Source organism: Parasteatoda tepidariorum, chromosome 3, assembly GCF_982258835.1.
Source record: "Parasteatoda tepidariorum strain Cologne lab strain chromosome 3, Ptep-v5.0, whole genome shotgun sequence".
Taxonomy (NCBI): Eukaryota; Metazoa; Arthropoda; class Arachnida; order Araneae; family Theridiidae; genus Parasteatoda; species Parasteatoda tepidariorum.
The window spans coordinates 98,649,972-98,672,288 of record NC_141757.1 but is presented as its reverse complement, the minus strand read 5'-3'; the positions used below and the strand labels follow the sequence as shown (position 1 = coordinate 98,672,288).

General features: G+C 30.2%; 1 protein-coding gene across 1 annotated transcript; it reads left to right on the top strand.

The window, feature by feature from the left end:
• The first annotated feature begins 14,871 nt into the window (after window positions 1–14,871).
• On the top strand, window positions 14,872–20,028 carry LOC147814098 (uncharacterized). Its single transcript, XM_087160202.1, has 3 exons — window positions 14,872–16,183; window positions 16,457–17,727; window positions 17,926–20,028. Exons 1-3 carry the CDS (start codon window positions 14,872–14,874, stop codon window positions 20,026–20,028), a joined length of 4,686 nt encoding a protein of 1,561 aa, XP_087016328.1.
• The last annotated feature ends 2,289 nt before the right edge of the window (window positions 20,029–22,317 follow it).

Below are 22,317 nucleotides of genomic sequence, written 5' to 3'. Positions count from 1 at the left end.
TATAACTTACGTAATCAACTTTTATCATGAATTTCTTAATAAGTTTTACTACATCTTTCCAAATCAATTGTTTTTAACGTTTTCTTTAAAACCCGACAAAAATCAGAAACTTTTCTCATTTTCAATCTCCTCAAATAATCCAGTTTTTAAAGTTTATATTTTATCATTTACACGATTTTTGTTTTAAAAATTCAAGTTAATTGAAAAATTTGGTAAAACTCTCGGTATTTAATTAATTTATTTAAGAAATCATGAAGAAATTCCGTTTCCTACTTTTAATCGAAAATTAAAGTCAATATATTACAATTAATATTTTTTTAAATAATTTTTAACGCAATTTAATCTCTAATACCCTTGAATGATTTTAGAAGCTTCAACATTAGAGTGTTAACACTGTGATTATTTTTCTATACAAAATAAATAAGTAAATAAAATAACTGAGGAATAAATAAAAGTTGACGTACGTAATCGTTAAATTTCAAGCTGTAAATGCATTTAATCTTTATTTGAATGTTTGCTCTAAAATAACTTTTAAACTTACTCAAGCTCATTTTTACCATGTTATGAAGTTTTGAATAATTATACTTGTTTTATTTGACTGTTTAAAAGTTTTGCAGACACATTTTATTGCAGATTTTTTTATCATGTATCTTGTTTAGTATGCTCACATAAATGTTGAATTTTATGATAGAACCGAAAAAAATCATTGGAGAAAAAAAAAGTACTTAAAGCCTGCCAAAGCTTTGCGATTTCATGAAATTCACATATTTTCAACTTGAAAGAAATTTCTTAAAGTTTCTTTCATCTTAAGCGAGAAAATAGGATGTAAGCGAACTTCAATTTTTAACACCTCTTTTGCGGGATTTGAATATTTTTCTTTATGGAATTTTTCGTTTATTTCCTAAACATGAAAAAAAAAATCGTTTTTTTTTCAGTGTTTCAATCTTTGATATATTTCAGCGCTAAACATTCTTTTTTACATTCTCAGAGCGTTTTTGAGAATATTTCTTTGGAGAAAAAAAAGTCTTCATTTTAAACAGATGTTTTAAATAGGATGAAAGAAAAAGTTATTTCCGGCAAGCCTGGATAAATTGCGATTTTTGCATTTTGCACGATTTTCGTTCATAAAACAAGATGAACAAGAAAAAGTTTTAGAGAAACAGTTTACTTTGTATGCGAGTTTGTTTCGATAGGAAATGCGCCTGTTTTTAGATTATTTGGTGCATTAAAATAATGCTACAGTTTAATATAAAATTTTTTATCTCCAATTTTTTAAAAACTTCTTAAATTATAATTAATTTAATAAAAAATCCCAAAACAATGAATAGTGAGATATTGCCTGAATGAAAACTTCACTCCCTTTAGAAATATACAAATATGAAATAACAGTCAGCAAGTTTCAAGCGCTTCAAAAATAAGCGCCCATTTTCACGACCTGTCAGCTTGAAACATGTTGACAGTTATTTCATATTTATATATTTTTAAAGGGAATGAAGTTTCTAATCTGATAATAATTAAATTATAGTTTAAAAAATTATCAGCCAAAGTTCCTTTAAATAATTAATATTTCTGCAAATCATTGTTTAATATATTTTCATTGCTATAATAATTTTAACATTTAATTTAACGTCCAGGTACAGTGTGCAAAAAAATAAATAAATAATTAAACGAACCACCCTAAATAACTTAAGACCGAATCTTCAAGTTCTAGGGCAGGCACAAAAATCTAACTTAATTATAGTTAATTATTGAGAGCTTTTTTAAGCAAATCTAAAAATTTTCACACACAATTATAAAATTCGTGTATCCAAAGCTCCATATAAAAAATAATTTTTAGTAAATATTTTTTTCTATTTATTATTATTTTATTTAATAATACTTGAAAAAGTTTTGAATTGTGAGGTATGCAATTATTTGTATAATTTTAAGGAAAATAATTTTACGTGGATAATTTCAGATTATAAAATAATAGAAAATAATAGAAATAATTTCAGATTTTCAAAATTTGATATATCAAGAACACTTAAATTTTGTTTTCTTTTCTATGTAAAATTACATTCTTTAAAACTATTCATTATATTTTCATGGTTTGCATCTCAAGCAGATGGGAGTAGTGGGATAACTAAAACCTTTTTTTTTATAAAATAAAAACAAAGTGATGGATTTTTTAAAATTTTATTTAATGAAAGTGGAAAAAAGATTTATTAAAATCCTATTCATGGAAAATAAAAATAAAATACCTGAATAACCTAAAAGTTTTTAATAAAATAAAAGCAAAATAAAGATTCAGTAAATTCTTATTTATAAAAATGCAAAAATAAATGAATAAATCAAAAACTAGGAATAGCCTAAACTTTTTTGATAAAAAATATCAACAAAATAATAGATTTATTAAAACTTTATTATAAAAATAAAAACAAAATAGATTTACAAAAATCTTTATTTTCGCCCAAAACGAATTAATCACTTTACACACTGAAAATAACTTTCCTTACAGACTGGCATAAAAATATTATGATAGAACGATGTCGATAAAGGCGAAATAAATCACATTGCCAATACAAAAAAAAAAGATATTATTTTATTTGACTGCTCTCTTTTTCAATTGTCAACAAACTAATTAGTTAGTTATTAACTAATTCCAGGAAACGGGACATCCCGCAGTTTTCCTTTTTTTAGCCAGGACAATGCTTCTGTCAGGAGAGATTAATTTATTTACCATCCTCAAGGCTCAATATCATTTGATATCGAACGACATAATCAATCATGGTTATTGTTGAACGCGAACTGATGTATTAAGAATACAGAATGATAGAAGCATCCCTATCTAATAGTCTCGTAATTTATCTGTTGTTTCAGATTTTGATAGATAGCAGAAGAATCCATTTTATCAGATTTCCTTCTTCTTATTCCGTCATTCGATTATTATCTATTAAAATGTATTTTGTGTACATTTTTGGAAAATTTTGAATTATAAATTTATGTTTTCCCACTAAAGTTCTGATTTATAATTATTTAAGAATTAGTATAAAACTAAAATTTTCTTTTTTTAAAAATCCAATTTGTATGTGCATACAGAGAGTTCAACCATGCCTGCCCATGTCTTCGGTTTACATTTGCATGTTTTATGTCTCTGGACAAAAAGTTATTTACTTCAGCCTTTAGGTTAGTCTTGCTAAAAATACAAGGCAAATAAAAATTAATACAGCGATTACAGATGACTAAAACTATTTAATGAAAGATAATTTATCGATAAAATTTACTTAGAATGTAGAAGGAACTTCAAAACTTTGTGTACATGCGTCACAGATTTTCTATGTGATTTTCGTTGGTCACACGGACAACATCTAGGGGGTAGTCCATTTCACACCATACATCCTGAAGCATTTGTGCAGTCACCGACGCAAGCGCATTACAAATGCGTTCTTTGAGTTCTTCAATTGTTTTGGGCATGTGATGTCTGCGGATGTTGTTCTCACTTGGAGGATCTTGATCGTAACGCGGACGTAATCTTCTCTGCACTGTGATAACAGAATGACAATTGTTACATTCTAACTGACAGAATGCTTTCTACACGGGATTCGCCATTTTCTATAATGAATTCGCGCATGCGCAGGATTCCGTTTCACTGCACTTGCGCCTTACGTAAAGAATCCATCAACTAATCTAAGTTAATCTTATAGATAAATTAATTTTTTATTAAATAGTTATAGCTGTTTATAATCACTATAATCATTTTGAATTACCATGTATTTAAAATTAAAAAAATACAATAAAAAAAATATCGAAATTTTGGTCGAAAATTAAGTACTGTGCCGCCTTAATCGTACCTAATAATGGATTGTCGAAAAGTAAAATTTAGCGAAATTCGAAAATTGGAATAATAGGACATAAGTTCTAGATATTATAGAAAAATGTTAGGACTTCGAAGCTAAAAACATACGAATCAGGTGGGGCGAATTGTCCAACACATTTTGAATTCACCTCTTATAATAACTTAGTAACCTGCGACACATTTTCTGGTTGTCCAATTTAAATTTAAGTGTAATTTTTTTTATGTTGTGGTTATAGTAGAAATTAACCTACTTATACCAATAAGCCCATAAGCAGAATATTTTCAAATGTTCTGCAACAGGACTTATTAATTTATACAAATGTTCCGCAAACATTTCACGGCGAAAAAAAGTCATCTTTACGTTAAAATACTATATTTTCATTTATTTAAATACAGGATCATACACAGATACACTACATTATTTTTTAAACCGAGGAAAACATTCTTGATTTGTTACCTTTTCAATCACTTTTGAAGTGCAAAATTTTGTTAATGACGATGATGAATTATTAATAAAATGCCTATGATATGAAGGTCCAAACTTTAAAATAAGGGCTGCCTTAAAAATCAGTAGAAGAATGTATGAAATTAGGGTTGGGGAATGTTCTGCAAGACTACCGGATTGAAGGGGGGCTCTCAGGAAAACGCTGTCAATTATTCAAGATACAAATTGTTCTGCAAGGCTTCGCTTGTTCTGCGACGTACGTCAAAGTTTTAGGCACTTTCTGCTTCTGGGCCAACAAGGTGTCCGTTTTAGTGGATGGACGCCAATAAAACTCGGTATACCCCTTATATGGCCCATTTGAAATGGGGACTTGCTTTAAAAATTGTTCACATCTCAACAGACAGATGGTTTCTTTAGATACGAAAAAGAACATTAATAAAATTTTTGTTGGGTTTTTTTATTAAAAAAATAAATAAAATAAAAAGAGAAGCAGTCACTACCGTTATGTGCCGTAAAAAATGTTCACATTTCAACCTGTAGATGGTGTTTGCTGGATACGAGAAAGGACATTAATGCAATTTTGTGTGGTTTATTTCTTTAAAAAAAAATTTCAAGCACGATTATTAATCGCAGTAAAAAGTGCTTTCATTTCAACCAATAGATAGTGTTCTTCAGATACGGGAAACGATATTAATGCAATTTTGAGGGGGGTTTTTTTTCGAAAAAAAAAACCCCAGACATACAGATGGTGTTTTCAGTACGAGAAGGGACATTAATACAGTTTTGAGTGAGAATTTGTTTTTATAAGAAAACCAATAGTCACTACCTTAAAATCATTCTGTACCATTCAAGTACATAATATAGAAGAAACTATTTAAGAAGTTGGCAGCAAAAATCAAAGAGCGAGTTAAAGTATGCTGTAAGATGTTCAATTAGAGGTTCAACTGGAACTGAAAGAACTTACGAAACTGAAAACTAAAGAATTGAAGAAATAAAGAACTGAAAGAAAAGATTGAACTAAAGAAAGCAAGCTTAATACATCAAGTTTCTGTGATAGAATAAGACATCTGTCGTGCTACAGTTGAACTCACTATATAAAGTGTTTGCAGAATATGGAAAAATTAATTCATCCAATCGAATCACTCTATCCTCGCCTAAACAGGGTAACTTTAATTGAAATCATCCCATAAATTACAAATATTAAAGATAAAGCAATAGCGAGTAAAATATTTGTATATTAAGTAGTTAGAATAATATTAAAAATTTCGCAACCGTAATGGATGTATTTTCTGTCAAATATATAGATGGTAGTATAATATTTCATACGCTGTAGCATTTGGAACTAATTGAAACGTATGTTGGAAAGCAATATTAATGAGACCTTTTGGAAATATATATGAAACGTTATAATGATGTTTGTGGAAAAGCGGATATTTCTGCGTTTCAAAAAGTAAAGATAAACGATTCCGGGACTTTTTGAATTAGTGTATTTATTAAGATTCTGAATAGCTATTTCTTAGCGTTCTTTTTCTAAGGTGTTATTCTGTTCAACTCGTGCTCGTTGACATTCTGGTTATTAAGATTTCAAAATTTATTTTGTAGTTCCTAAATATATGAGTATTTAAAATGCAAGTGCAGCTTCATTTCTTTTAAAGAAGCTCAAATTACAAAAATTGACTGATTTTTTTAATGTACCTTGAATTAAAACTAATAAAAATTCAAATTAAAAAGAGAATTTATCTATTGTGGTTAATCATTGTTATGTCATTTTACCCAACATTATAATTGTCATTGTTTGAATTAAAGATTCCAAGAAATAAAAATGAATTTACTGAAATAATAAAAACGTACAAAATTTTGTATGTTAATTATCGTTAGTTCAAATTACCCGACGTCTTAATTATCATTGCTCTAGTTAAAGAATACACTAAAACTTAAGTTCCTTTCGTGAAATGATGACAAAACATAAAATAAGTGAAAGCTTATCATTGTTAGTTCAAATTACCGAACATTTTAAATATCTTTGTTCGAATTTAAGAATCGGGTAAAACCGAAACTGATTTAATGAAATAATAACAAATCATTCTGAAATTAAGTGAAGGTTTATCATCGTTAGTTCTAATTACATAACATTCAAGTTAACCTCGGACTAAAGAGTATACAAAAACAAAATTTACTGAAAAAATGTAAACATACGAAAAAGTGAAAGTTTATCATCGCTAGTTTGAATTACCAAACATTTTAATTATCATTATTCGAATTAAAGGATACACCTAAACCAAATTAATTTTTTAAAATTATAAGGAAATATACAGAAAGTAAATGAATGTTTATCGTCTTTACTTCGAATGATTCAACGTATTAAATATACTTGTCCGAATTAAAGAATCTCCCGAAACAAAAATTAATTTACTGTTATAATAACAGAACATACTGAGAATAAATGAAGGTTTATTATCGTTTGTTCGAATTACTTGACATCTTAAACAATCTTGTTCGAATTAAAGTGTATGCTAAAACAAAATTTACTAAAATGATGAGAATATACAAAAACGTAAGTGAAGGTTTATCATCTATAGTCCAAATAACCCAAAACTTTAATTATCCATGTCCGAATTAAAGTGTCCACTAAAACTAATTTAATGACTACTGTAGCAATTAAGTACAGAAAGTAAGTAAAGGTATAATGATTACTTATCATCATTGGCTCAAATTTTACAATATTATATTTAGTATTTAAAAAGTTCTCTGTAAAAAAGATTGATTTTCTGAGAACTGTTTACTGAGAACTGCATGAAGTATGAATGATTTTACATTTAAATTAATGAAAAAAAATTTAAAACCAATTTTCCAATATTATATTTAATATTTAAAGAGTTCTCTGTAAAAAAGTTTGATTTTCTGAGAACTGTTTACTGAGAACTGAATGATGTATGAATGATTTTACATTTAAATTAATGAAAAAAATTTTAAAAACAATTTTCCAATATTATATTTAGTATTTAAAGAATTCTCTGTAAAAAAGATTGATTTTCTGAGAACTGTTTACTGAGAACTGAATGATGTATGAATGATTTTACATTTAAATTAATGAAAAAAATTTTAAAAACAATTTTCCAATATTATATTTAGTATTTAAAGAATTCTCTGTAAAAAAGATTGATTTTCTGAGAACTGTTTACTGAGAACTGAATGGTGTATGAATGATTTTACATTTAAATTAATGAAAAAAATGTTAAGAACAAAGCTAACTTGCTTGATCGAATAAAAACAAAAAGAAAAAGTTTGATACAACTATACTCAAACAAACTGTAAAACTTCAGATATATAGTTACATATAATTTGAATGAATATTACCATTCACATAATGTTTTTTCATCCTCTAAGAGAGAGAAGGTATTTTCGTAAATTCCTTGAGCTGGAAAAGGGCCATATTCGTATTTCGCTGAACTGATACGAAATGAAAAGTGACAAAATTCTTTCAGGCGTAAAATAACGCTGAAATAAGCGTCCCATTTCTTTTCAGGGAAATAAACTTTACAAAAGGAGATGGGGTTTCATGTTTACTGGCATGTGGCCAGGACATAAAATTTTAGATCTCTCTCTGTTGTTGTTGAAAAGGTAGCGTGGAAACAATTAAGACTTGAAATGTGATGATTCTGGCTAAAAACGTTTCCTTTTTTTCCCCCTTCCGATTAATATATTCTTTTTAAAAGTTGGTTTTTTGTTTGCTCTATAATTCCACGAAAGTTTGTTTGGTCTAGTGGAAAGATTTCAGATTGACTATTTTATTTAACCCTTCTTTATTGCTTATCAGTGATAGCAAATATAGAATTAAAAACGAACTTTCATTGTGGTTCTTTGATGTAATATCTTTTCATATTTATTTGTTTTGTATTTCTCTTTCAGTGCTTTTGTTAATACTTCCAACTCAAATATATAAAAATAAGCGAAACTAAATCTCCTAAAGTTAAAAGTTATTTAAGTAGAGACATGCTAAATTTTTATTTTTAGAAAAGCGAAGCAATATTCAGAGGTAATTTCAGAGGTTACGCTAGATCAAGGCTGAAATATATAGTTTTAGAAAAACGTTGCTGAAAATTAAATAAAAAATCGTTTGAAATTTAAAATAAATTTAAACTGCAGACGATTTATAGCTTTGACCTAGTTTGTTTTAAATCCCGTAAAACTGAATGAAATCAAATAAGCAGTTTTGTGAGGGAGAAGGCTAAATGTTACAGATTCATGAAAAACACCATTGAAAGAAGGAAAAAAAAAGACTGTTTTTTTTTGTTTTAAAATGAAATGAAATTCGAACTTCAGATGATTTGTGGCGTGGAATTAGTTTATTTAAAATCCTTTGAAGAAGTTTTGTAGCGTCATTTAAAATCATATGAAAACAAATATTAACAATATTTTCAAAAATCTTGAAGGAATAAGGTTAAACAATTCAGTTTCATTCAACATCCGTCTCTGAAAGGACAAATTTTACTTTCATAACTAAACTCTGAATTTATTCCTGTAACTTATGTTCTTATTTAACAGTATATTGTTGTCTCAGTTTTTTTCGTAAAGAAAAGCAATCCTGAAGTGATGTTTTTGAAATTATTTCATAGATAAATCATTCATTATTATTTCCTCCTAATTAAAAATATCTTAAGCTTTAAAACTGCTTTATATCTTTAATTTTTAACTATCATTACAATGAAAAATTATGTCTGTCCTAATAGGATAAAATCAAGCGTTTTTTGCTAATTGATGCTATTTTGTTAGTATGTAGAACATCTTATCTGTTAATGTTGCGCAACTTAAAATTTGTTCAAGAGGTTTATAATTAACAACCCTTTAAACATAATTAACTTTACCCTTTAAGCAATTTTAAAGTAATTTTTTTTAAAATTATTTTATAAAATATCTTTTTAATATTAAATTTTAAGCATTAAAAATTATTTCAACATTAATAGAATAAATGTAGTCATTTACAGCTATCTGATACTAATTTATTAACATGTGGCACATCGCATGATCCGCGCGTGAATACATTAATGAGTTCACCTATTTTGCAAATTAGTGAATTTAATATTATTACACAACTCAGAATTGGTGTGTTTCATATGGTCTTTTTTAAACGCATGAAGCTGGTACTAATTTTAAAATGAAATAAAGTAATAATATAAAATATTATATCAAACATATAATATATAAATAATATACTAGATAAATACATTTTCAAAAAATTATATCTTAAATATCTATCTACGTTAAGCTTTATATATTATATATATATTTTATTACCATCAGTACATTTAAAAATTATTACAGCATTAATAGAATAAAATCATTCATTCCCAGTAATCTGATATTAATTTATTTCGACGAAACTCGAAATTCCAAATCTAAATTAACTGCAGCCTACCACTTAGGGTTTAATTTAAAAGCTGTTGCGTGGATAATCATTCAGACAGAGTTCCACGTACTCAACCCGCTTATCAAATCAATTGTCATGGCGGCAATGGCAGTGTATAGCGGAGAGGACAGGACAATGGCGATTACGTGACACTATGGGCAACGCAGTGAAATGGCCTGTATATCACGACTACTATTAATCTTTCATAACTGTCTTCAACTACCTAAATCGGAATAACTAGTTCGTGCACTTTGGCGATCCTTCAGAAAGTCAGATCAACATGGCAGCCGTTTCCTTCGCCAAAATGGCAATTTCTTCTTTGTTTTCGAGTGGGTTCATTAGTGCTTTCAAATCTGCGTTCGAGGTTATGTTATTAATTTAATTCGGTAAAAGTTAAGGAAGGAAGTTGGTTAGATAGAGAATTTGTTTATCTTTCTTAACGAGTTAGTGGTTTCTTCTTGGTTAGATTCAATTATGGCGGAGAAATATATTCTGCGCTCAATTTAGGAGTATCACCCTTGATTATAAGCTTTTTTTTATTGTACTCAAGTCAGTCGGCTATGAAATTATACGAAAATGGGATGAGATGAAGAAGATACAAATAAAAAAAAATATGTTAAAGCGAAGTTTGTTTAACCAAGATTTTAATATGTTCTAGTGTGGATTGTTGAATTAAAATTTTGTGGTAAAGTTTGTTTCTAAATGTTAAACAAAAGTACTTCAATTTCAGCTCTCTAAGAAACTCAAGGAAAATGTTTGGTTAATTTCTATTCATCTAAACGGTTAGCTTTTAGACAAAATTGTAGTTTTTTCGTATTTATGCTAATAATAAAATAAAAATAAAAGGGCAAAAATATGATTAGATGGTCTCTTGGTGAAAATCAGCAATATTTTTGACGCAAAATGTATTTACGTGCACTGATTTGTCAAATAAAATGAACGAAGCAATATTCGCGATCGCAACGCTCGAGTACGCCGTCTAGCGGGAGCCTGTAAATATCAGACATTAATTTATCACGTTTTCATTTAGTTACATCAAAATCATCGACTGAATCAGACGCCATTTTTTAGCAGCAAATAAGAAACAAAATTTCCCTAGGGAAAAGGCCGAAGAACTTGAAAAAAATCTCCAGAATATTAGCAAATCTTTCAGGAACAGAACACGCCAAACATTTGAAGAAAAATTCCTCAATAATTTTTAATTTCTATTATCAACAAACTTGCAACTGATGACTTCCGATTTCAGATACTGTTACAGATGTGTGTATTAAGGTAAAATGCACTTCTTCTGTCTTCAATTCATTACGAATTAAAGTGAAGTAAACATTGCTTTCGTCATTCCAGTGAATAAATATGAATTCAGAACATACAGAATTGTAACAGTTATAGCATATTCTTCTTTGTTATAGAATAGTATATATTTCTGTATCCATATAATTCGGAAAACAACAATAAAAAATTATCCAAGTTACTTGAAATAGTGCCATTTGTGCTGATTCTTAATTAATTTTAATCGTTTTCTTGGTAAGTATTTTTTAGTTTTGAAAGAATAAGTTCAACTAGAATTCAGCTATTCTGTTTTTAGCTACATATTCAAATTCATATCAATTATGAAATTTTGCTGTGTAGTATGTTATCTAAAACTAATGAAGGGATAAACTATGCATCTATTATTTGAGAATAAAGTTTTCAAACAAGGAACTTATCATTTTGGAATTCTCCGGGAATTATAAATCAGGTAAGTGCAATGATTTTTACAATAAAAAATTTGCTTGTAAATATTTTTTTTTCATTTGATGATGGTTCTCTACAGAATGGTTTTTTACGTCTGATTAAGAACTATAAGAATAATAAAAAAGGAAACAATATGAAAGTTTTTATTTCAATGTAAAGAATTCTTAAAATCGTTTTTTTATCCTAAGAATTCTTTATTTTCCGTTTTTTAGTTTATAATTTTTTGATAAAAATTGTTCTCAAAATACTTTTCTTGAAAAATTAAATGGTATAACATTATATATTTATGTATACTTTTTGTATATTCCAATGTTTGAAGCAATATGATTCAGAAAAGTATGGAATAAAAATTCGGTGCTTACGTATTAACGCCACCGCCGCTACAGATTTAGCGGTTTTTAAGTGCCGCCAATCTACACTTAAAATTTTTGCGACAATTCATAAAATAAAGCACTTTATTTAAAATCAAAATAGTCAATCGGATTTCGGTGGAAAATGAGCCGATATAGAGTTTAGCATAGATTCAAAACAATCATATCGCCATATGAACTCTGATAAATAAGATTCCAAATGAAATAACATTTCCAAAACGTACGTTTACCAAGATAAAGTTTTATGTTGTGGGAATTGGTACATTTTCGTTTTTTCGGTAAAATATTTCCCTCCTGAAAAAATAAAATTGCCTCTTGTTTTGTTTTTGGCAAATCCCAAAGACGAATTTTCGTAGCACTAAAAATGGCGACAAAAAAGAATTGTTTTTTTTTTGTTTTGTTTCGTCAGCATTCTTTATTTTACGTTTCTTAGTTTCTAAATAATGATTTTTATTGAAACTTGAAATTTTTTGATAAAAATTGTTGTCAAAAAACTTTGTTTACAAAATTAAATTTCATAAAATTATGAGGCTTATGTATATTTTTTGTTCATTTTAATTTTTGAAGTAATATGATTCTTAAAACTATAGAATGTAAAGTTTAAATGGGCCTTTCATGTTACATCATTATATTTAGTAATACTATTTCTCGGGCATTAGGTTTTAACTCTTATAAGAATATATATTTTTTTTTCTGTTAATGTACAAATATTTTTCCGATGTGTTTTGGATATTCCTTCTCTAATAAAAAGAGATACCATTTTGTTTTCGTTTGCATAAGAAAGAATATCAAGCATTTTTCTTTTTTAAATTTAATTAGCCACAAGAAAGAAGGAACGTTGCAATGCTACGTGCTACATTAACGACGTCTCTAGAGTAACTGAATGACTGTTCATATAGAAATCGCAGGTATTAGTCTCATACAACAACGCCCCCTATAGTTCGTTGCAATCGCGAATTTTAAACAAAACAATTGTAATCTAAGTGAAAATCATTTTATATGAAAGTAAATAAATAAATAAATAAATAAAACTTAAAAAAGAAAATGCATGTTATCTAACATGGGTGGTAAAAGGGAAAATATTGGCTTACTTTATTTGGAGATTCTGTCATAAATGAAACAACATCGATCATTCTGGCGACAAACTTGGCGATAATTTAAGGCATCTTAAAATATAATCTAACCCAGTGGTTACCAACAGGCTGCACCACGCTGGCCGCATCTGGCCAACGAAGCCTTCTTTTGTGATCCGCGAACTAAAATATATTAGCTGTCATTTTTTTGCGGACAATTTTCGTAAAAAATCTATAAGGGTTTAAAATACTTTTCTAGTTAAAAAAAAATCATTCCTTCGTTTCTTTGAAATTTAACATACCAACGGTGCAAAAAATTTATTTCTCAGGTTTTGCATCCAAGAAAATATTTATTCAAATACAAAAATAATCGTGTATGTCGCTCTTTTTTATTTCGTTTTTATGTATTTTGTGAATATAATTTAGCATGTGCGTATCAGAAATTTTCGCGAACAAATTCTCCGATTTAGCTTTTTGAAATCACTCATTTTGGACGAAATTATTTATATCTATAAATTTTAAATTTAAAATACAAATAGCTATTCTCTGGTGGTTGCAGCTGACAAACCTCAATTCTCTCATCGAACATTTTGCGTGCTACTATGTAATTTTAATACCAATCTTTTTAAAGTTTTATATCTTAACAATTAGATAATTGTACATTAATTGTTTAATACATAAGTGCACATTAAAGTTATTGTGCTCCGAATTTTTTAATATGCAATTAAATATTTTTAAAAATTTACATCTTAATTTAATTTGTAAATTAATACTCTTGTTTTGTACAACTTGATAAATATCTGACAGTAATATTTAACTTTCCCTCAAACATAAAAGAGTCCTATATAAAATTTTGATAAAGTTGCGTCCCGCCACTTGACTGGTGTTTTTAATTGTGGCCCCCAGCCTCATGTAAGTTGGAAACCCCTGATCTAACCTATAAAAAGTGAAGGGAAAATAAGCAGAACTAAAAAAATGGAACACTTCAGTTCCTCATATTTAAGTGCGATATTTAAATAAAAAGTTGTCCAAAATATTCTGATTAACTTTTAATACTTTAATCAGAGTCAATATTTCGTTAATGATAGCAAATAATTAAACTACGTTCTTTTTGCCTTTTCCTTTTTTTAAAATTATTTTTTCGAATTCACTATTTAGAATCAATTTTACGGGAGTGATGTTTAGTTTTAAAAAAATTTATTATTCATTGCTATTTAATTTTCAATCTGAATATAGTATTTTTTAATTCTTAATTGTAACTTTAAACGCTAGCAGCATCAATTCATCATATATCATTTTATTTTGTTTAATTCAAATTCAGAGATGTCAGCACAATTTTTGTTTGAGTCTGCGCAGTAGTAAGTTTCATTTTCGAACCTTTACTTATACTTTGTTTTTCGTCACGGAGCAAATTATATACGAATTCGATGTGTTGTAGATGGTTATAATTTTCTTTTCGGGACCAGCTCCCAAAGATATTACGATGATACATTCAAAATTGTTATTTATCGATAGCAATTAGCTATATTAATTTACGAGGTGAGTCGTTTTTATGTTTTGTTGTCATTAGTTGTGCTGAACTGTCTGAAATCGTTTTCATGTTTAATTAACTAAATAATTTGCTGCTATCTTATTTTCAACTTGTTTACTGTTAAAAATTTCAATTCAAGTTTATATTTTGTGAAATCAATTAATATCCAGTATCGTTAATTGTTCAATATATTATTTGCAGAATAAAATGTTCTTAAGATTCTTAATTTGTCAGGGTTTAAATTTTACAATATATATTTTTTTTCTTTCTCTTTTTTTATTTGGTAATTAATTTTACCTGGTCCGTCGTTTTACAATTTACAACTATACATTTTTTGGTCTCGTCGAGACGGGAGACGGCCACTGAGCTATTGTTTTGTAGTGAGAATTTGCATTTTCGTGCTTTGATTTCGTACCGGAAACGACGCTGAGTCTTTTGTTTATTTTGATTAGTAATTCGTATTTTCGATTTCGATATGGATATGTTAAAAAAGAAGCGTAGTGTGTTAAAGGGGAAAATTACTAGAATTTCAAACATTCTTCATCCGAAATTTGATGTTTCTATTGATGTCGCAGAGTTAGAAGTATTTAAAGAACAAATTAACGAAATTTGGTCTGAATTAAATAGTATACATAACGATATTATGTTACAATGTAAAGAAGATGAATTTGAAACGAATTCAAATGAATTTGATGAAATCGCATCTAAAATTGATTTATTAAAAATCAAAATTGCTCGTGAATTTTCAAAGAGTAAAACGGAAGTATGTAGTAATAATGCCGCTAATGTTAATGATAATAAATCGAAACTTTCGGAAACTTGTTTAAAGCTCCCAAAATTTGAATTACCAACGTTTTTTGGTGAAAGCGAGAAATGGTTGTCATTTAAAGAGTTATTTTTGACTTCTATCGATAAAAATTCTGATTTAACGGAACTTCAGAAATTTCAGTATTTATACGCTAGCGTAAAGGGATCCGCTCTTAAATTAATTTCAGGTTTTTCACTTACCGAAGAAAATTATAAGCATGCTTGGGAAACTTTAAATTCAAGATTTGATAATAAAAGAGAATTAGCGTTTGCTCAAATTTCCAAATTATTTCGATTGAAGTCTATGAAACCGAATTCAGCTAAGTCTATTTTTGAAATTTTAGACACTTGTAACGAAGTTACGCGAATTTTATTAACTTTAGGTTTAGAAGTAAACTCGTTTGTCGATTTAATTTTAATTCATTTTATTTTGGGTAAATTAGACGAAACACTTAGGCAAAGATGGGAACTAAGTTTGACAAATCAAGATTTTCCAAAATTTTCTGATTTGGCTAAATTTTTAGAACAACAGGCGAAAGGTTTATCTTGTAAAGATGGAATGCAAACGGAAATAAAACAAAATTCGATTCCTAAGAAAGCATTCGTTAACAATATTGTTCTGAATAAAAAAGAAAATTCATGTTTTACATGCAGTGAAAGTCATCCAATTTTTAAATGTCCTATTTATGGTAAAATGACCATCGATGACAGGTGGAATCTCATAAAAAGCCACAAAATTTGTGCTAATTGTTTAAGGAAGGGTCATTTTCCGAATTCTTGTTCTTCGAACTCTACTTGTAAATCTTGTCAAAAAAGACATCACACTTCACTGCATCGATTTTACCCTATAAATTCTAATGTTTACAATTCAGTTAGGCAAAATTCAAATTCATTTGCTAATACTGCAGCCAGATCTGAAAATTTAGTTGAAGCTAGGGATAATATTCAGCTCAGCACAACTTGTCAACAAAACTTTAAAAGTGAGGAACATACTTTATTATCAACAGCTTTAATAAAGGTTAAAAATGCTAAGGGACATTTCGTTAATTGCCGAGCGCTGATTGACAACGGCAGTCAGAAATCTCTAGTGAGCAAAAACTGTGTTAAAAGACTGCAATTATCAAAGACTGTTACAAATCATTCGATTTCAGGAATTAATAATACGCTAGTAAAATCTTCTTTATCTGAAGTATCTTTGGTCTTTTCTCCACATTTTAATGAGAACATTTTTTGCTGTAAAGCTTTAATTGTAGACTGCATAACAAGTGATTTACCGAACTTCACATTTTCTTCATGCAACTGGCCACACCTGCATGGTCTAATGCTTGCAGATCCAACATTTCATGCAACTGGTCCAATAGACATTCTGTTAGGAGCCGACTTATACGCTGACTTGCTAATTGGAGAACCAATTTTAGGGAAGAAAGGTACTCCAGCTGCACTCAATTCTCATCTAGGCTGGCTATTATCAGGAAGAGTGTTCTCAAACTCCAATAAGGAAAACTCCTTTGTGAACTGTCATCTTACCTCATCTTTGGATTGTCAGTTGGCAAAATTCTGGGAGCTCGAATCTTTACCTCAAGCTGAACTGAAATCAAAGAATGATATAGATTGTGAAGCATTTTACGAAAAAACGGTTGCTAGAGATCCATCTGGACGGTATATTGTGAGAATACCTTTCAAACATTCTATAGAATTTGGTGACTCAGCTACTCAAGCAAGTAAAAGATTCAACTACATTGAAAGAAAACTAAGTAAGAATAATGAACTTGAACATCAGTACACAACTTTCATGTCGGAATATCTTCAATTAGGTCATATGGAAAGAGTTCCTTCCGACGAACTGATTAAGGAATCAACATTTTATCTACCTCATCATTTCGTTATTAAAGAAGACAGCAACACAACCAAACTAAGAGTGGTCTTCGATGCGTCAGCTAAGGATTCTTCAGGGAATTCTCTCAACAATGCATTGCATGCAGGTCCTCGTTTGCAGCCCGAATTATTTTCTCTATTACTAAAATTTAGAACTTTCAAAGTTGCATTTACTGCTGACATCGAGAAAATGTTTCGCCAAATTCGTATTCATGAAGAGGATGCTGATTACCAACGAATACTCTGGAGGTTCAAACCTGAAGAAGAAATCCAGATATACAGATTATTAACTGTCACCTATGGAACAGCCTGTGCTCCCTATCTTGCTGTAAAAACACTTCAACAACTCGCTAAGGACGAAGAGAAAGCTTTTCCTGATGCTTCAAGAGTTCTTAAGGAAGAATTTTATGTTGATGATCTGTTATCAGGTACAGATTCCATCCCCAATGCCAAAAATCTAGTTTCAAACTTAAAATCACTTTTGCAACGAGGAGGTTTCAATCTCAGAAAATGGTCGTCTAACTGTCCAGAGGTTCTATCAGATCTTTCCAAAGACTCTCTTGCACAGCAGCACAATGTTACTATAGAAGAAAATCGATGTCAGAAGGTCTTAGGACTGTATTGGAATACACAGCAAGATACCTTTCAGGTGAACATTTCATTTCCAGAGATAGTTACATCAAAAAGAGAACTGCTTTCTGTCATAGCTAGGATTTTTGATCCCCTGGGCTTTCTTTCACCTGCCACAATCATCTTAAAAATTTTGATGCAAAGCCTATGGAAAAATAAATTAACTTGGGACGAACCTTTAACCGAAGAACTCTTATGTGTCTGGAAAACCTTCCAGGCTGAAAAACAAGCTCTAAAGGAAATAGCAATTCAAAGAAGACTGATCTCTATAAATAATATAATCATTGATGCCCAGTTACACGGATTTTGCGACGCCTCACTCAAAGCATATTCAGCTGTTTTTTATTTGAAAGTAGTGGACAACGAAAATAGAGCTTCAGTGAACATAGTGGCAGCAAAAACCAGGGTCGCCCCTTTGAAAACAGTATCACTACCTCGCCTCGAACTGTGTGCAGCTCATTTGCTAGCAAAATTGTATAGTAATCTTCAAATTTCGATAGATCAATTTTGGAAGCAAGTGTTCTTATGGTCGGATTCAGAAATCGTTCTGAGTTGGATTCGATCAGACTCTCTAAAGGATCAGTTCGTAAAAAATAGAGTTGCAGCCATAATATCACTTACTAATATTGGCGACTGGAACCATGTGGCTGGTATTACCAATCCTGCCGACTGCGCCACTCGAGGAATTTTTCCAAAGAAGCTTATGGACTTGGAACTTTGGTGGCAGGGCCCGGAGTGGCTATCTAATGCAAATTCAGCATTCACCGAAGAGGTTAAACCAAACTCTGTTCACACTTCCAACCCTGACACTTTAATATATGCCTCAACAGTTGAAAGTAATTCGATGCAAGAGTTAACTCAAAAATATTCATCATTCAGCAAATTAATAAGAGTGATTGCTTGGTGTAAAAGATTCGTGTTCAACTCGAGAAATTCGGAAAATCGGATAAACGGTTGCCTTCAAGTTTGTGAACTGGATAATGCTCTTATCGCAATTATTAAAGAAATTCAAAGGGTGGAATTCAGTACTGAAATTAAGTCAATCAAAAATAAAGGCTGTGTTCCAAGAAACTCTAAAATAATAACCCTTTCACCTTTTCTAGATTCTGACAAGGTCTTAAGAATTGGTGGGAGACTCAAAAATTCAAATCTGTCACTGTCGGCTAAACATCCTATTCTTTTGCCGAAAAGTCATCATTTTGTCACGCTTATTATAGAATATTATCATAAGCTTTCGTTACATTCTGGCATTTCTGTAGTTTTATCTTTAATTCGGCAAAAATTTTGGTTTCCAGCTGGGAGAAACACAGTAAGAAAGATCCTCAGAGGCTGTATAACTTGTTTAAAGGTAAATGCTGTTTCTTCAAGTCAGCTCATGGCCGATTTGCCACGTGATCGAGTTATTCCATCTAAACCTTTCCAACGCGTCGGGTTGGACTTTGCAGGTCCAATTTCAACCAAACCAAATTTACCAAGATCTAAAGTCACCTTAAAGTCGTACATTGCACTTTTCATTTGTTTTGCTACGAAGGCTGTCCACTTGGAACTTGTCTCTGATTTGTCAACAGAAACCTTCCTAGCATCCTTTCGTCGATTTATTGCTAGACGAGGGTTGCCATCTGATGTATACAGTGATAATGCCACAAATTTTAAAGGAGCCAGTAACTATTTGAAGTCTCTGTACAAAATTGTTCGAGACAATTCAGTTCAAGATTTTTCCAGCAATCTTCAAATCTCTTGGCACTTTATTCCTCCTGCAACACCTCATTTTGGCGGACTCTGGGAGTCTAATATTAAATCAACCAAGAGACATCTGCTAAAAGTATGCGGCTCAGCTATACTAAATTTCGAAGAACTGGCTACGCTCTTGTGCCAAATTGAGGCTTGCCTCAATTCTCGACCGTTATGTCCCTTAACCTCAGAAATAAGTGATCTAGAGGCTCTTACCCCTGGACATTTTATTGTGGGTGCTCCACTTCTTTCATTGCCTGAGAGAGACCCATCACCATCCATGTGTCTCAAGTCTAGATGGTTTTTAATTCAAAAACTTCGTGCTCAATTTTGGAACAAATGGAGTAAAGATTATCTCCAAACTCTACAAACTAAATCTAAGTGGACTGGTACATCAACGAATGTTGCCGTTGGGGACTTAGTTCTCTTAAAAACTGACTCGATCTCCTCACCTTTAAAATGGACTTCAGCCCGAATAGTAAGGACTTTTCCTGGCAGTGACGGACTGGTTCGGGTCATAGAAGTCAAGACTTCTAGTGGACAATTCACCAGACCCATTACAAAAATCTGCCCATTACCCAAGAACTGACTCCTCCACCGCCTTGGCCGGCAGGATGTTTAGTTTTAAAAAAATTTATTATTCATTGCTATTTAATTTTCAATCTGAATATAGTATTTTTTAATTCTTAATTGTAACTTTAAACGCTAGCAGCATCAATTCATCATATATCATTTTATTTTGTTTAATTCAAATTCAGAGATGTCAGCACAATTTTTGTTTGAGTCTGCGCAGTAGTAAGTTTCATTTTCGAACCTTTACTTATACTTTGTTTTTCGTCACGGAGCAAATTATATACGAATTCGATGTGTTGTAGATGGTTATAATTTTCTTTTCGGGACCAGCTCCCAAAGATATTACGATGATACATTCAAAATTGTTATTTATCGATAGCAATTAGCTATATTAATTTACGAGGTGAGTCGTTTTTATGTTTTGTTGTCATTAGTTGTGCTGAACTGTCTGAAATCGTTTTCATGTTTAATTAACTAAATAATTTGCTGCTATCTTATTTTCAACTTGTTTACTGTTAAAAATTTCAATTCAAGTTTATATTTTGTGAAATCAATTAATATCCAGTATCGTTAATTGTTCAATATATTATTTGCAGAATAAAATGTTCTTAAGATTCTTAATTTGTCAGGGTTTAAATTTTACAATATATATTTTTTTTCTTTCTCTTTTTTTATTTGGTAATTAATTTTACCTGGTCCGTCGTTTTACAATTTACAACTATACAAGTGAAGTAACTGTAATTTGAGAATAATTTGTAGAGTAATATGAATAATTTGCAAGTAAATTTAGAGGCATACTTCGTATAGTTTATGTATATGTGTTGTCGAAACTTCTATTCTCATTACAGTAATTTAGATTGTGTTTAACCATAATGTATTAATTTGCTACAATTACCGAATGGTGACACATAAGTATCTTAGTATCTTGATGAATTATGATACTAAGGAATGTTTAAATGAATTTTATTAAACAATCCAATGATCCAGCCGAAAAAGTAACGGGATTTAATTTAGCGCGATACTTAGGTAGTAAAATAGAAATACCGTATAGCATTGTCAAAGGTCAATACACTTAAACATTAAACTGATTTAACTGAAAGTGATAATTGATTAAATTTCTTGCTATAGTGCTATATTTCCGGAAGTGATAATAAACATTTTGTACAAACGAAAAAATAGCTTAATTTTTTATTGTGTTAGTAATTTTTACATTAATTTTGTTAAGTTGAATACAACGAAAAACATGTTTTTCTAAAACACTTTCAGAGGTTTATCTAATTTAACTTTTTTAACTTGTTCATAAACTTTCAAAGGTTTAAGTAACTTATAGAATATTTTATTGAAGTTATACTTCTTATGCGACTTCCAACAAGGTTGCGTTAAACGTTTAACGCTACATTTTTATTGGCCGGGAAATCACGTGGTAGGATCCAGTTTTCCCTCATTCATTTCCATATTGTTTTGGTTCTCACTAGCATAAAAATAATAAAAGTCATAAAAGTATTGTTTTACCATAAATATTTTTTTAGTTTGTTTTGATACATATATAATTTAATAGGGTAGTATTTTTTATTTTCAAATTTAGTGGATAACAATTGTAAAAAATGAGTGAAAACAATCCCACGGACAATGAGACGGATTTAAGGTTATGTCAAGGTACGTCTCTTGTGAATATCAATTGATTGTTAGGTTTTCTCTTCTGAAATTACATTATGACGCATTTACATACATTATTAATACAAATACATTTTCCGGGGCGAGACGATGAGGCAACCACAAGCACTTCCACTGGTTCAAGAGGTCGACGAGGGAAAAATGCACAATATTACCGTGATTACAGAGCACGGAAGCGAGCGGAGCAGGAAAAAAAGTCGTTGAATAGAACTAGTGATCCTTCTACGACTGATGATTCTTCTACAATTAACGTCGCAGGTTGCGAAGTTTAACTTCTTCCGCGCGGAGGGACTCCACGCACCATTTTTTTTAATTTTTATAGCCGTCGTTGAACAATTTCGAGTTTGCGACAGCCCCTCTTAAACTCCGTAACCTTGTAATTTTGAACTCAATCCGGAAGACAAGGGAACTCCTGTATTAAGTACTGGAAGAAATTTGCTTTCGTGGAAGACTTTTTTAAGGAACTAACCCGCATTTGTGTTTCATAGAGAGGAAAATCTTCCACGGTTAGCTTGGAACTATAACCCTCGATCGATCTACTTCTAAGTATATTTTATGCTAGTGGTGTGGTCGGTGCGAGGCGGATGTGAAATTCGTATCAACCAGCCATCGCTGGGATTTGAACCCAGGA